We start from the raw sequence: 17225 nt of genomic DNA on the forward strand, positions 1-17225 counted from the left end.
CCCAAGGTGCTTCATGGAAGGCTTTTACAGCATGGAACCTTAAGGATGTCTGAATGACCTGAACAATGGTGAGAAATCTGGAAGAATCCACCTTGATGTCAGGAGCAACTCATATATTTTCATTCTCCCAGTGTCTGTGTGGGTTTCCTCTGGGTGCTGCAGTTTCCTCCCACAGTCCGAAGATGTGCAGGTCAGATGGGTTGGCCGTGCTAAATTGTCTGTAGTGTTCAGGGATGTGTAAGTTAGGTGCATTAGTCAGGGGGAATGGGTCTGGGTGGAATACTGTTTGGAGAATCGGTGTGGACTTGTTAGGCCAAATGGCCTGTTTCCACACTGTAGGGATTCTATATCTTAAAAACAATTCTGGGTATCGAGGTGACATTCTCACTCTGCATCAGCAAGACGCCTCTAAAGGTGGATGATTGTTTGTTTGTGTCCAGCCTCATTAACTGCATGTGCAGGCTCCTATCCTACCACCCGCAACAAGGAGACCACATCAAGAATTTTCAACTTGATAGTCTGAGTGGGTTCCTCCTGATTCTGACCCAAGGATCACCATCCTGGCACTGGCAGCTTTGGGCACATTCCATGGGCAGTGACCTCTTGGCATCAAATACTTGCCAGCCTCTCCACATCATTGTGGCACCTCTCCTAGGCATTCATAGGATCCTTCTGCACTTGGAAGCTCAGGACAGACCAGGCACTATCATCTCAAGTGCTGCTGCACTCGGGAACAACTCACAGATCAGACTCGGCTGCGTCTTGGGGCCACTTGCTTACTCTCTCATCTCCAGTGTCCTTTGCCATTTTGCACTTTGGTCTGGTGTCCCTGCTAAAGGAAGGATGTTGTGAAACTTGAAAGAGTGCAAAAAAGATTTACAAGGATGTTGCCAGAGGTGGAGTGTTTGAGCTATAGGGAGAGGCTGAATAGACTGGGGCTGTTTTCCCTGGAGCATCAGCTGAGTGGTGACCTTTTATAGAGGTTTATAAAATCATGAGGGGCATGATGGGGTAAGCAGCCAAGGTTTTCTCCCCAGGGTAGGGGAGTCCAGAATTAGAGGGCATAGGTTTAGGGTGAGAAAGGCAAGATATAAAAGGGACCTAAGAGACAACTTTTTCAGAGGGTGGTGTGTTTATGGAACGAGCTGCCAGAGGAAGTGGTGGAGGCTGGAAACATTTAAAAGGCATCTGAATAGGTATATGAATAGGAAAGTCTTGGAGGGATATGGGCCAAGTGCTGGCTGATGGACTAGATTAATTAAGGATATCTTGTTGGCATGGACGAGTTGGACCAAAGGGTCTGTTTCTGTGCTGTAACTCTTGGATTGACCCTTAGACATTAGTCATGAAGCTCACGTTTTTCTTCGTGTCAGCACCGAGCCAGGACGCTTGTCATGGTCATTAGCTGGCCTCAGTCAGGGAATCCTGCTGGAGAAGTCAGGTGCAGCCTGTGATATCTGTCCAGTGACTTGGACATGACCACTTAGTCAGATGCTTGGGTCAGTCCGAGTCAGATTCCTACCCTTTGTAAAAGCAAGGAAAAGACATGAACAAACCAGTTATATTTTACAACAATCATTGTTAATTCTGCCACACAGTCCTTTTTATTCACAACTCTGTTTTATGAAAAGTACGCTCAATCCCATTCCTCCAATACAATGTCACATCAGAAGATCATTTGACCCATTTGTACTGTGCCAGCTTTTTGTCATGACTGAAGCTACCAGATGGATCAATGTGACTTTCTATTGCATCAGCTGCTGTGGCAGGATTTGAACTTGTCTCCGGCATGTTAACCTGAATTTCTGGATTACTAAGTCAAGGGACTGTACTGCTTGACCAGCATCTCCTCATGAATGGAAGCGTTCAAATCCTTTTTAAAGGAAAAGTTGTGTTGGATTCCTTTCACCGTTTGGAATCTGAATGATCCATTGCCACAGCCAATTTCTTAGTGCCTATTGCCAATGAATGACATGGTGCAGATTGAAGCAAGTAACTCAAGCTCCTTGTTTCTGTCAGCCTGGCTGGAGCACAGGAAGGGAGAGAAGTTTCACTTGAAGTGAACGTGGAAGGAAGCTGACAAATTTGTGTTGTGTCCCGGACTGGTGACTGAGAGCCTGTGAGATGATTTCTGCTCCACATGAGAGTGTGTTGGTTACAAAAGTGGCTGGTCTAGTTAACAAAGGTTCATTTTCATCGCAAAACATTTTGACATGATTCTTTTCTACAAAAATTGAAACCACTCTTGAGTAAAGAGTATACAACTATTTTTTTTTTAAGTGCCTTTGTACCTTCCCAACATTTGAGACAAGACGGGCCTTGAATTAAGCTTCTATCAAGTTTTCTTTCTGGCAGCCAGTTTAGACAGCACGACAGTCTAATTACCAAATAAATGTTCCCATTGAGAAAAGGGCGAAAATGCCTTGAACAGATTTAAAAGCAACAAAAGCGAGCTTGCATTGGCTTGTCTGTAACAAGGAATATAGCCCTTAAGGCAATGAAGCAATGGAACTAGATATTCAACTCATCACATATAATGAGCTCCAATCTCTTCAAACTGAATAAAGTGAAGCAGATGAAGGGACATTTCTTTCCAGAGGTATTGTGGTTTTCAATTACCTCAAATGTATTAAACCTTCAGTTGACATTTGTATGAATTGTTCAACCAATTCGCTTGCCTATCCATTTTGTTACATGGTTACCTTGTAATGGCAAATTGACTAGAGTTCCCATTCCCAACTATCCAGGTTCTTGTGTGTTACCCATAATATGCTGAAACCCTTTGTATCAGCATTCAAAGTCTGATGAATTGTACAGCGCATTTAGCCGTAGAGTCATCCAACATGGAAATTGACCTTTCGATCCAACCAGTCAACACCGACTGTAATCCCAAACTAAACTAGTCCCACCTGCCTGCGTTTGGCCCATATCCCTCCAAGATTTCTTATTCATGCACTTATCCAAATGTCTTTCAACCGTTGTAACTGTGTACCTGCATCCACCAGTTCCTCAGGAAGTTCATTACACAAACAAACCACAATGTGTGTAAAAACAAAAACAAAGTTATTGCTGAACAAAGAGACCTTGGAGTGCAGGTTCATAGCTCCTTGAAAATAGAGTCCCGGGTAGATAGGATAGTGAAGAAGGCATTTGGTATGCTTTCCTTTATTGGTCAGATTGAGTACAGGAGTTGGGAGGTCATGTTGCAGCTGTACAGGACATTGGTTAGGCCATTTTTGGAATATTGCATGCAGTTCTGGTCTCCTTCCTATCGGAAAGATGTTGTGAAACTTGAAAGGGTTCAGAAAAGACTTACAAGGATGTTGCCAGGGTTGGAGGATTTGAGCTGAAGGGAGAGGTTGAATAGGTTGGGGCTGTTTTCCTTGGAGCGTTGGAGGCTGAGCGGTGACCTTTTATAGAGGTTTACAAAATCATGAGGGTCATGGATAAGGTAAATAGACAAAGTCTTTTCCCTGGGATGGGGGAGTCCAGAACGAGAGGGCATTAGTTTAGAGTGAGAGGGGAAAGATATAAAAGGGACAACTTTTTCACACTGGGTGGTACACATATGGAATGAGCTGCTAGAGGATGTGGTGGAGGCTGGTACAGTTGCAACATTTAAATGGCATCTGGATGGGTATATAAATAACAAGGGTTTGGAGGGATATGGGCCAGGCGCTGGCAGGTGGGACTAGATTAGGTTGGGATATCTGGTCGGCATGGACGGGTTGGACAAGTTGTTTCCATGCTGTACATCTCTACGACTGTCTGTCTGTCTTTTTTTTAAATCTTTCACCTCTCACTTGAGAAACACACCCCCCACGTCTTGAAATCTCCCAGAAAAGACACCTATCAATCACTTTCTCTATACCCAACATTTATTTTATAAATCTCTAAAAGGTCACTCCCCAACCTCCTACGCTCAACTGAAAAAAAAAATCCCAGCCTCTCCTCAAAACTCAAACCCACCCCCCTATTCCTAGCAACATACTGGTAAATCAACAAGAAAGTGAGGACCGCAAGTACTGGAGATCAGAATCATAGAGTGTAGTGCTGGGAAAGTACAGCCAGTCAGGCAGCATCTGAGGCACAGGAGAGTCGACATTGCAATCTGATGAAGAGCTTATGCTCGAAATGTTGAATCTCCTGCTCCTTGGATGCTGCCTGACTGGCTGTGCTTTTCCAGCGTCACTCATTTTGACCACCTACTGGTAAATAGCCACTGAGTAACTGAGATACACAGACCAGGCAGGTTCCTGGTTTAATTCTCAGTCTTTCTAGAGATCATCGAACTCAATTCAGGTCATAAAAACAACAGTGTGGTTGCCTACTCAAGCAGACCAGACGCTAGTCAGGCCTCCATTCCCTCTGATTAGCAGGATCAGGCCTTGATGTATTTCCTTCAGTCTTGGCATAACTTGGCAGTATTCATTGACCAAACTGAGCTCTGGGAGTAATGGTCTCTTGGGAAACTTTCTGTTGATCCATACAAGAGAATGGAAGTGAAGCTTCAGCTTTGCATGGAGAATATTCAGAGTGCTGTGAATAATGCTGAGCAGCATACCTGAGGAGGGATATTTTATTGGCCCAAGTGTGGAACCATAGTATCATTCTAATAAATCCTCATTATCATGAAAGCATCCTTTGTGACCAAATGAAATTGAATCTACCTGCTGGAAGACCTTTAATTGAATCATTTCTTTAAAAAGAAACTGTAGCCATATTCCAATGACTTGAGCTCATAGCCAAAGATGGCTGCACGTTTTGCATCACTACACCCTCCACATTTCGACATTATTGAGATACAACCTATCCCTCTACAAAAATAATGACCTCCAAAAGAACCTGAATGAACCACATCCTCCTCACCCACTATCAGTGTCATCGTCACTCATCTGAATGAAGTTGACAAACCGCTTGGACAACGGGACACTGGCAGAGACTGGGATTCTCCAGAGTAACCTAATCTATGTCACTATTGGAATAGAGTGGCCTTGACCTTGAGTTGCTGTGCAGTTGAAGTGAGAAGATCATGTGACAGTACAACCTTCTATTGTGGGTTTTAATTCCTGCTTTCTCTGCAGGATCAGGAAAACAGTGAGAAAGCTGGGGAAAAAACAAATACCGGAGAAACTCCTGACTGTTTGTTTCTATCTCCACACATGCTTTGTTTTTCTTTTATTTTGGATTTCTAGCATCCTTTGTATTTCCCTCACTCCGATTTCCTCCTACAGGTTAGGTGGCTTAACCGTGCTAATTTGTCCATAGTCCAGGTGTGGTGCTGGAAAAGCACAACCAGTCAGGCAACATCTGAGAAACAGGAGAGTCAACGTTTCAAGCAGAAGCTCTTCATCAGGCATGAGAAGCTAATGCTTGAAACATCAACTCTCCTGCTTCTCGGATGCCTGACCTGTGCTTTGGCAGCACCATCTTTTTTGACTGACTGATGTCCAGCAACTGCTGTCCTCACTTCTAAATTACCCATAGTGATGTGTAGGTTAGGTGGGTTGGCCATGGAGGTGCAGGGTTACAGGGAGGGGGTGGGTCTGGGCAGGATGTAGTTGGAGGGTCAGTGTGAATTCGATGGGCTGGATGGCCTGCTTCTGCACTGTAGGGATTCTATGATTCGACAGTGCTTGTGGCTGGTGTATCTATCCCAGAACTACTGAATTGACCAAGAAACTTTAAATGAGTGCGGAATAACTTCTACTCCGTGGGTGCTGTGGCTGGTGCCTGCTATGCAACAAGGCTACATATACATATTAGTTCGTTTTGACACCTTTTACAAGCTGCCCTGATTACGTTGAACTTTAACCTTTTGAATAGTAGTTGTAAATTTCCTCGAGGTTTGTAAAACAGAGCAGACAAATGTTGTTGTTTTTAAAATGGCCATAAAACTAATAGTGAGTACAGTACTGCCCAGGTATAAGCTGCTTAAATTGGAGTGAAATAGAGCCCAATGCTTGTCTATTAAGTCAGAGGTTGTACTTAGTGATGCTGGAGTTAAATTTTGTGCAAATGGGCGTTTGTGCAAAAGTCCTTTGTGCCTTACTTCATAATGGGGCTGTTGGCCAATTTAGTTTTTAAAAGATAATGGCTTTTAAATTTTAAAGAACAAAGAATTGATTTGCAGATGTGCTTGAACAGTGGAGCTATATTTTGATTAAATCGGTCAAGAACCAAAATTTAGAATTTGTAAAATAAAGTTTGATTTTTTTTTAGAACCACATCTGTACATCATGACATGTTGTTCTTCACATATTTTATTTTTACCAGTGTTTTGGTTGGGATGCGTCACAGGTCAGATTTCTTATGTTCCACTGTGACAGCAGATTCCTGGGCTCTTAGTAAAACTTTACTTGATGTGGATGGGGTGCTCATCTTGCATATTTCGTGGGTTTAAGAAGGCTTTCCAGGTTCTGTCCTTCAATGCAGGAAGGTAAAGAAAACATTCGACGCTTCCAGCTGTTCTCACCCCAGTTTTATAACCTGGCCACTCCCTAAGCCAGGAATTTATAAGCAGCTGCCAATCTACAAAAAGCCTGCCGCCAAAATGACCCTGTAATTGACTTCAGGGCGTGCCTATTTAAACCACACTTCCAGAGGCAGTACCTGAGCAAGTGGCATTAAAGACAACAGACAGGAATTAAACACTGACCTTATTGTTGCAGCTAACCTGACAATTGCACCACTCACTAGCTGCAAGCAGTGATATGGGAGATCAGCTAATGTTTCACAAAAGCCTTTTACTTAATCCCAATAATGTACACAACCCCTCTCCCAACCCCCAATCAAACCTCGAGTTAGAAACGTTTTAAACATAAAGGCAGCAATTAATTCAAATAACCTTAGAACCAGTAGTTAACTTTGCTTTGCCTCAGAGAAAAGCAGCCTGGATATTTCCTCTGATCCAGAACAATCCACCGAATCATAACTCGACTCAATATGGGCCTTTTGTCTCTCTGTTAAATCAGGGCAATGACTTAACTCTTTCAAAGGTGAATCTTGTGACAAACAATGCCAAAATTGTCCAGGAATGTCTTTCCACAAAACATAGGACTAATTGAATCCAGTCAGTCACTGTCCCATCAGTGTACTCTTAAATCATTAGGAAAATAATGGAAGGTATCATTGATAGTGCTATCAAGTAGCACTCACTTAGCAATATCCACACCAAAGATATGCAGCTTAGGTGGGCTGACCATATTACATTGTCCATAGTGTCCAGGAATGCACAGGCTAGATGAATTAGCGATGGGAAATGCAGGGTTATAGGATAAGGGGTGTGGGTGCAATGCTGTTCAGAGGGTCGGTGTGGACTCGATGGGCTGATTGGCCTGCTTCCACTCTGCAGGGATTCAATGATTCTCTGAATATTCTGCTCATTAATAGAACTCCACTATCAGGACCACTCTAGGCCTGACCCCATTACAACCTTGGCCCAAACCAGAATAGAAGAGCTGAACTCGAGGTGAACTGAGGTCAAATGTCCTTGACATCAAGGCTGCATTTGACCAAGTGTGGCAGCGAGCAGCCCTAGCAAAACTGGAATCTGTGGGAAACCAGGGGAAACTCTCTGCTGGTTGGGGGTCATATATGGCATAGAAGAAAGCTGGAAAAAGTGAGGACTGCAGATGCTGGAGATCAGAGCTGAAAATGTGTTGCTGGAAAAGCGCAGCAGGTCAGGCAGCACCCAAGGAACAGGAGAATCGACGGTTCGGGCATAAGCTCTTCTTCAGGAATGAGGAAAGTGTGTTCAGCAGGCTAAGATAAAAGGTAGGGAGGAGGGACTTGGGGGAGGGGCGTTAGAGATGCGATAGGTGGAAGGAGGTCAAGGTGAGGGTGATAGGCCGGAGAGGTCAGGAAGAAGATTGCAGGTTAGGAAGGCAGTGCTGAGTTCAAGGGATTTGACTGAGACATGGTGGGGAGAGGGGAAATGAGGAAACTGGTGAAATCTGAGTTCATCCTTTGTGGTTGGAGGTTTCCTAGGCGGAAGATGAGGTGCTCTTCTTCCAACCATTGTGTTGCTATGGTCTGGCGATGGAGGAGTCCAAGGACCTGCATGTCCTCGGTGGAGTGGGAGGGAGAGTTGAAGTGTTGAGCCACAGGGTGGTTGGGTTGGGTTGGTTGGTCCGGGTGTCCCAGAGGTGTTCTCTGAAGTGTTCCGCAAGTAGGCGGCCTGTCTCCCCAATGTAGAGGAGGCCACATCAGGTGCAGCGGATGCAGTAAATGAGGTGTGTGGAGGTGCAGGTGAATTTGTGGCAGATATGGAAGGATCCCTTGGGGCCTTGGAGGGAAGTAAGGGGGGGAGGTGAGGGTGCATTTCTTGCAGTTGCAGGGGAAGGTGCCGGGAGTGGAGGATGGGTTGGTGGGGAGTGTCGACCTGATGAGGGAGTCACGGAGGGAGTGGTCTTTTCGGAACGCTGATAATGGAGGGAAATATATCCGTGGTCGTGGTGGGGTCCGTTTGGTGGTGGCGGAAATGACTGTGGATGATACGCTGTATATGGAGGTTGGTGAGGTGGTAAGTGAGAACCAGTGGGGTTCTGCCTGGTGGCGGTTGGAGCAGCAGGGCTCAAGGGCGGAGGAGCGGGAAGTGGAGGAGATGCGGTGGAGGGCATCGTCGATCACGTCTGGGGGGAAATTGTGGTCTTTGAAGAAGGAGGCCATCTGGGTTGTACGGTATTGGAACTGGTCCTCCTGGGAGCAGATGCAGCAGAGACGAAGGAATTGGGAATATGGGATGGCGTTTTTACAGGGGTCAGGGTGGGAGGAGGTCTAGTCTAGGTAGCTGTGGGAGTCGGTCGGTTTATAGTAAATGTCCGTGTTGATTCGGTCGCCCGAAATAGAAATGGAAAGGTCTAGGAAGGGGAGGGAGGAGTCTGAGATGGTCCAGGTGAATTTGAGGTCGGGGTGGAAGGTGTTAGTAAAGTGGATGAATTGTTCAACCTCCTCGTGGAGTACGAGGCAGCGCTGATACAGTCATTGATGTAGCGGAGGAAAAGGTGGGGGCTTGTGGTTGTTGGAGGTCTGTCATATCAGCTCCAGGACATCTCTGCAGGAGTTCCTCAAGTTAGTGTCCTAGGCCCAACCATCTTCAGCAATAACCTTTCCTCTAAGATAAGGTCAGAAATGGGAATGTTCACAGATGACTGCACAACTTTCAGCAGCATTTACCAAACCTCTGACAATGAAGTAGTCTGTGTTCAAGTCAGTAAGAGCTGGACAACACTTAAGCCTCGTCTGATAAATAGCAAACAACAGTTTAGACCACAGAAGTGCCAGACAATGATCACCTGCAGCAAGACAGAATCTTAGTATCTCCCCTGGCACTACGGTCACGGAGTACCCACATGCAGTGAAGTAATTTTTAAAATTTATCCCTGAATATTTCTGTGGCATCATGTACTCTTTCACAATGTAATAAAGTAATATTTTAGAGTCTGTGAACTGCTCCATAAGCATGTAACCATGATGACCTGGATTTTGCAATTGTCATTACGGAGCAATGATTGTAATTTTCTGCACTCACAAGCACACAGCACATGGCAAAAATAATAAACTATGGAAATCCAGGAGATGCTGGCAGTGTTATTCTGCTCTTTCATACAGTGTGTTGAATTTCTAATGGGTAGAACTCTTTAAAATCACTTGGGTTAATGTGTTACATTCTAAGCTTGCTCAGCCAACACCAAAACTTGGTATGCCTTGTTGAATGGTGATTAACTAGGTTTTTAAGTTTTGGAATTACCAATGAACAACCTCTCCCACCCTGAAAACTAATTTTATGCTCATGAAATGTCTAATTTCTCAGTTGTAATAACATTTCCACAGGTTCAATTATTTTTAATGTCAATGTTTAATACGCTAATTGGCTTGCGCTCATCACGCGATTTCAAAAGAATACCAATTTAAGGGGAGAAAACAGCTATTATACTGTATGAGAGGACAGTACTGAGTGGTTGGAAAGTCTGCTCTGGCCGAGGTGTTGCCATGGAGGATGCACCAATTAATGATTGGCAGTTCACTGCCATAGTATTCTCTTTAATTTGAAATGTTTGTGAATAGTCCTGATGCGTGGAAAACAGAAGGCTTCAGCAACAATTCTTTAAGTTTGTGCTTTTTCAGGTTCCCCTGTGAATGTCCAGTCTTTACTTGTCTGTATGAAATTATTAAAAGTGATAATCAATGTAGTTCTGAAGAAGGGTCACTGGACCCGAAAAATTAATGCTTTCTCTCTCCACAGTTGCTACCAGACCTGCTGAATTTTTCCAGCAATTTCTGTTTTGTTTGTGATGAATACATTTTGCGAAAATATGATTCTGCAGATGGTGGAAATCTGAAATAAAAACAAAGCTAGCTGGAATGAATCAACAGGTCAGGGAGAAACAAAGGGACTGGAGTAGGCCATTCAGCCCATTGAGTCTGTCCTGGCAATTAATACAATAGTTGATTGAATACTTCTATGCCTGTTACGAATCCCATCTTTATGATGCTATCAATCTCTACTCTAAACATCTCCACCAATTTAACTTCCCTTCGAAGGGGAAGTGATGACCTAGCATTATTGCTGGTCTGTTAAGCAAGAAATTCAGCTAATGTTCTGTGGATCCAGGTTCAAATCCTGTCACTGCAGGGTGGTTGCTTTGGAATTCAATTTTTTAAAAAAATCTGGAATTGAGGATCTCATGATGACCATGAAACAATTGGGGATTGTTGGAAAATCCACCGGGTTCACTAATGCCCTGTAGAGAGGGAAACTGCTATCCTTACCTGGTCTGGCTGACACATGACTCCAAACTCACAGCAATGTGGTTAACCCTTAACTGCCCCCCAAGGTAATTAAGGATGAGCAATAAATTCTGGCCTAGGCAATGATGCCCTCATCCATGAATATAAAAAAACATACTCAACGTCTGAGCCCTTTTGTGGTAGAGAATTTCATAACCCTCTGTGTAAAATGTTTTTCCTTATTTCACCCTTTCTCCACAACCAGAGGGAACTACTTATCCACATCTACTATGTCAATCCCTTTTAGTAAATGTTAAAAGTAAAATGTTATTGATGCTGGAAATCTGAATCAAGCACATTAAATGCTAGAGAAACTCTGAAGTCCCCTTAAGTATTTTGTAAGTTTTTCAATGAGATCACTACCTCGCATCCTGCAAAACTCTAGAGACTACAAGCCCAGTTTGTCCATGCTCTCTTCACAGGATCACCCACCATCCTGGGAACAAATCTGTGAACCATCTGGAGTCTTTTTTTTCCCTACAGAGGAAGGGACAGAATTAATGTTTGGATGATTTTTAACTCCATCACAATTGTCTCTTTGAAAGGTCATTGAACTGCAACATTTAACTCTCTTTAGTAATGCAGTCAGGCCGGTTGAGTATTTCCAATGTTTCTTTTTAGATGTAATTTTACTTCTTGGTTGCTGAGTGTCCATACCTGTCTCTGTAATTGACTGTTAAACGGGATGGAACACAGAGATTCCCTCCAACTAAAGACAAGCAAATGAATGGTCTGAGAAATGAAATCCTGGGCATCGAGATAGCAGAATCAGCTGGGGGTGGCTTTCCTTTTGAGGTCAGCGGTGCATGGCACAACTTTGCTAGAACCCAGGCCGTGATCATTCACTTGCAAAATTTCTACCATGCAGGGCTTTGAGAATGCATGAATCTATACATTGTCACTATGTGTGGTTTCATTGAGTTCCTAAATGAGGAGACTATGATGCACCAATTTAGCCCAATTACGTGGGAAGATTTTATGAATGCAAACTGAATCTCTCTCACCCAGAGGACCACTCTGCCTGTAAGGCTGGTCGAGGCAGAAACCCTCATTTGGAAGTGTATTTACAATATACAGACAAGGCTATGGGACAAGTGCTGGAAAATGGGGGCAGAATAGTTAGGTGCTTATTTTTCACTGGTGTGGACTCAGTGGGCCGAAGGGCCTTTTTCTGTGCTATCGACTTCTGACACTGTGACACACTATGCACTCAGTAAATGCTAGCCTGGCCTGTGATGTCCACATCCCGTGAATGAAGCTTTGTTTAAAATAGAAAAGCAGCTCTCTGTTTTTCACAGTTGATTTAAAGGTGAAATTGGCCCTTGGTACTAATGTTAGTGAACAGGGACGCTGGTTGGACAGGTGGTCCACTAAGTTCCAGTCTTGCCTTCCATTCACTGAGTAGATTCCACTCAAAATTATTAAGCTCCGGGAAACAACTTTACAACCTTGTAGCTTCGTGACGTCGTCCCAGAGCTCAAGTCACAAAGTTTTGACATCATTTTTCCAGATAAGTGACTTGTTGGTTGTATGGGATGTGTTTGGTGAAGTGCGGGACCAACAGCATGACTGAACCTTGGCTGCTTGCACAAATAGAGCCACTTCAAACCTGCTCGTTGTTTGTAACAACACTTTTGCGCTGGTCATATTACTGTGTGTGTAGCAGGACGTGGACAGCTTCTCACTATGGGAGGGTGCACCTCCCCATTGACCATACACACTCGCCAGGAGCCATATGTTTTCCTTTTTGCAGGATGTCCCAGACTGGCCTGTGGAATCCATTGTCAACCTGCCCAGCCCTGGAGGATTGCCTGGGGTGGGGGGAGTGGGGGACAGAGGTCAGTTTTGCCAGTCTATAAGGGACATCCAGCATCTTGGTGTTCCCTGACCTGACTTGCGTACAGGTCTTCACACAGAACTCTGCACCTATCCTCATGGAGCACATCTTGAGAGGACCCAACACCATAATAAGATCAGGTCTGACCCCTGAAGTCCTCCAGATCCAAGATAAGGGATCTGTTGTCGGCAGCAATGTAAATATCTTTCTAGGGCCCCATCCCTTATGTCAGTGAGTAGGAAATGGGGAGTTTCTTCACTTTTCATAGAATCCCTACAATGTGGAAACAAGCCATTTGGCTCAACAAGTCCACACTGACCCTCTGAAGAAAACCCACCCAGATTCATTCCCCTACCCTATATTTACCCCTGACTAACGCACCGAACCTACACATCTCTGAACATTATTGGGCAATTTAGCATAGCAAATTCACCTCACCTGCATATCTATGGATTGTGGGAGGAAACCCAGACAGACACAGAGAATATGCAAATTCCACATGAGTCGCCTGCGGAATGGAACCAGGGTCCCTGGTGCTATGAGGCAGCAATGCTAACCAATGAGCCACTGTGCTGCCCCTTACTACGACCCATCCTGTAAAGTATTCATATTCTATATAAAACATTTTATTTTTAGCACGACTTAAAATGGTCTAACACTTTGAATTGCTAAAATATATATATAGTTACCGTAAATAAGCTCTACACTATTTCTGACACTTCAAAGCATCATTTGCATGTTGTATGTTATTTGTACATAAAACGAGGAGAAAGTGAGGACTGCAGATGCTGGAGATCAGAGTCAAAAAGGGTGGTGCTGGAAAAGCACAGCGGGTCAGGCAGTATCCGAGGAGCAGGAGAGTCGACGTTTCGAGTGTAAACTCTTCATCAGGAATGTCATACACTACGAGACGGTTTTAAGTCTGAGGAAATCTGACTTTATCCAGAGCATGAAGAAGCAGAAACGGGGGCAAGTGCGGTCTGGAACAGTCCCGTGTGGGTTTGCTGCTGGGGTCTCTGGTGTGTAATGTAGAAAGTCAATGTCATTCAGGCTGGGGTCCATGGTAACTTGCTGTTCCTATACAATAGGCTTCTTTCCATGAAAGACGTCATAAGAACATTCAAAAGTGTTAATTGTCCATCAATGTAGTGACACACCCTCTCATGTATTAAAAGCAAAAGTTAAGTTTGACACAATTTGCATATGTTTCCAAAGTAATTAGGATTAACCAAGATGTTCACAAATGTTAACTATATTTGTTTTATTGTCGGGCTAGTTTTAACTTTGAATTTAAAAAAAGTATAATTTGAACTGACAAAATTGATAGTTGGGCTAAATTACGTTGCTCAGATTTCAGTCATCACTTTTCAGTTGTTCTTCTGGTATGGGATATTTTGTTGGCATTGACAGGTTAAGTTAATAGGATATATATATCTTTTTGAATGGAGTCTTTTGTGGACTTAGTTTTATAATTAATCACATTTTGTGTAAGGAAAAAACACTGCCTGGGATTTGTAGATTAGTAATAATGTTTTGTCCTGACTTGCCTGGTTTGAATGGATATAGTAGATGTTCCCTATTTCTGTTTTGTACATTACCACACAGAACCCCAAACAGATGTATGCTGCCTGTAGAAGCCTTCCTATTAATCTTCAGCGTCTCAAATACATGGCTGTACCTAGCACTAGACACTGAATTCCTTACGACCTAATACTGGACGACTTAATCACTGACCCCAAACACTTCGGAGCTTTCTGATTGTGTATGCACAGCAATCATCACTGAGAGAACACTCCGAGACACATGATGCCACAAGAAAAAGGAATTGGAAAGTTTTACAAAGTACATTGTTGCTAAGTGGTGAAATGTGCTCAAAATAAGGATGATGCTCGACATGTCTGTGGTAAAACGTGACTGGCAGATTATAAAGAAGGTTCCAGCTTCATTCATAAAATAAATCCAAGGCCTGTATGAACATTGTGTAATAACAGGATTGCTGAGAGAAGACCCATTTTTGTCAAGGTTTTTGCCTTGCATTCGCCAACAATGCTGAAGCCCTGTACCTACAATAAGCGTGATAATTGTTTACAAATCCACGGTGATCCTGCAAAGCTTCAGACAATGAGCACTTATCATGGAAGGAATATTTTAAACTAAATCCTCTTAATTTTACATTTCAATTGAGAATAGTAATGAAGGTCTCTTATCCTGTACACAAGCCCTGAGCGTCAGTTGAGTCACATTTTTTCATAATGTATGATCTTGCTCATGTTTATTTAAACAACAAAGCATTTTGTAATTCTATTTATTTTTATATGTCAACAGCTCTGAAACGGTCTTTTGAGATTGACGATGTGGATGACGGATCATCATTATCTCCAACTTCTCCACTGAACTCTCCTTTTCATCCTGCTCCAGCATCTGTTTTGTCATCCAAGGTCTCTGAAAGCTTTGTCACCAGTACGTCCTCTCCACCCTCTTATCACATGAGGATCGGGAGGAGTTCAAGTTCAATACCGGGGGCTGGTTCATCTCAGAATAGAAAAGTTACTTCAAGCCAATCCTTTAATCAAGGGTCCAAGCCACTTCCCAGAGCCAATGGAAATACAGCCGTCTCTTTAGCTTACGTCTCCTCCTTCCAAAACAAAACCAATCCAAATGGCTTCCCTCAGTCTTCCAGAGCAGATATTGAGATTGACCGGATGCATGGTTCGACATCCAGCCTTGTGTATCCATCACCTTCAAAGTCAAACTCTTTGTTGGCCCCACTTCAAAGTTCGCTGAGACGCAATGATTCGGGTACTAAAGCGAATCACGTGTCTTCCCCAGCTTTGAAGAAATACTCTTCGCAGGGCAATGTGTTCCCCTCAGTAGTCCATCCTTCTGTTATCTCTGCCAACGTTGGCACAGCCAATCATGGTTCCATGCCAGCTCTTGATCTCCATATTGCTGATGAAGACCTCACCGTGGAGAACAAACCAGCGTTCAATCCATTGCTCAAGGCAGATGCAGCTCCGCACTCCATGCTAAGATCTCGACCCTCCCAGTGTGGCCAAGTTCCCAAAACAAGAATAGGATTGAAAGAGGAACACATCACTTTGGCTGACACACTCTCCAGTTTACGATTGAATTCTATATCAAATCAGCGAGAACCGAGGTGTGTACCTAATGATTCGTTTTCCATCAGTCTTCGCGACACCATGAATACAGCTCTGGGGAGCATGATTCCAGCTGATGACCCTACAGCAAGATTACAGCCGAGATCACAAACCAGCCAGACTGTAACAAGTATCAGCTCATCCCCGGTTCCCTTGACAAAATCGAAACAGGGTGTTTCGTTGGTCTCTATGCGGAGTAACGTGCAACAGTCTGGAGAATCCACTCCCCCTGCTATGAATGCAGAGTCCAGCTCTCAATCCATGCATGAGATGCTTCCAACCAGGCTGGCGACCCAGCCACAATTAGCTCCTCCTCATACCTCTGTGCCAGAGTTCAAAACAAAGCCAATGCAGGAGTCTAGACCACGTGAGGATCCAGTGTTATCTCCTCAGACAAAGGAAAGTCCTCGATCTGAGACGAAGACACATCCTTCCTTCTCAAAATCAACTAAAGTTGGGATAAACTGTCTCAATCGTGACTATCAACCAACAGCGAGTCTCTATCACGATGAAAAAGTGGAGAAGGGAATGTCGGATCTAAGCTTTGAAACAGAAGTCAACATGCAGCTCAAGAAGCAAGGTAAGATCTAGCTTTTCAACAATTGTAAAGCTTTAGTATCTTATTGTTTTATATTGAAAGCATAAAATACTTCACTGATTTCACATCCAAATAATTGTTGTTTCATATATCAGGACTTTTGAGAAAAACAAACCATTCAGTTTTAATTGGAAAAGACTGCAAGTTAAGGTTAATTGTATTCAAAATGGCCAACCACCGTATGCAACGTGCCTGAAATTGCCCTCCGTGTGTATGGAAGGAGATGGAGAGCAAATATCCTGCTAACCCTTAAGGACAGCACGGTGGCACAGTGGTTAGCACTGCTGCCTCACAGCGCCAGGGACCTGGGTTCAATTCCCGCCTCAGGCGACTGACTGTGTGGAGTTTGCACGTTCTCCCCGTGTCTGCGTGGGTTTCCTCCGGGTGCTCCGGTTTCCTCCCACAGTCCAAAGATGTGCGGGTCAGGTGAATTGGCCATGCTAAATTGCCCGTAGTGTTAGGTAAGGGGTATATGTAGGGGTATGGGTGGGTTGCGCTTCGGCGGGTCGGTGTGGACTTGTTGGGCCGAAGGGCCTGTTTCCACACTGTAAGTCTAATCTAATCTAACCCTTGCTGTGATGACTGAAACTGGGACCAGAAAAGCTTTGCAAGGAAGGAGAAAAGAAGAGAAATTTGACTGATAAATTATTGTGAGGTGTACTCGAGAGGGAGGTTGAGATTTTTTTTTAGGTATGAAAGGCATCAAAGTGTATGGAGAAAACTCTGCCAGAAAAATGATGTCAAGATAGAGGCAACCATGTTCATATATCAAATGGCTTGAGGGACCAAATGGCCTACTTCTGCTTTTAGTTTCTAAGATGTAAAACCTTTGTGCTTAGTA

At 43.8% G+C, this 17225-nt stretch overlaps 1 protein-coding gene across 1 annotated transcript in view; it reads left to right on the forward strand.

Moving 5' to 3' along the window:
• Window positions 1–17225, forward strand: part of LOC132825353 (neuronal-specific septin-3-like) — a 407090-nt gene that overhangs the window by 24871 nt on the left and 364994 nt on the right. Inside the window, exon 2 of the mRNA XM_060840515.1 lies at window positions 14954–16366. Coding sequence (XP_060696498.1) covers window positions 14954–16366 — 1413 coding nt within the window. The remainder of the gene's footprint in view (window positions 1–14953; window positions 16367–17225) is intronic.

The sequence above is a fragment of the Hemiscyllium ocellatum genome, chromosome 20, assembly GCF_020745735.1.
Source record: "Hemiscyllium ocellatum isolate sHemOce1 chromosome 20, sHemOce1.pat.X.cur, whole genome shotgun sequence".
Taxonomy (NCBI): domain Eukaryota; kingdom Metazoa; phylum Chordata; class Chondrichthyes; order Orectolobiformes; family Hemiscylliidae; genus Hemiscyllium; species Hemiscyllium ocellatum.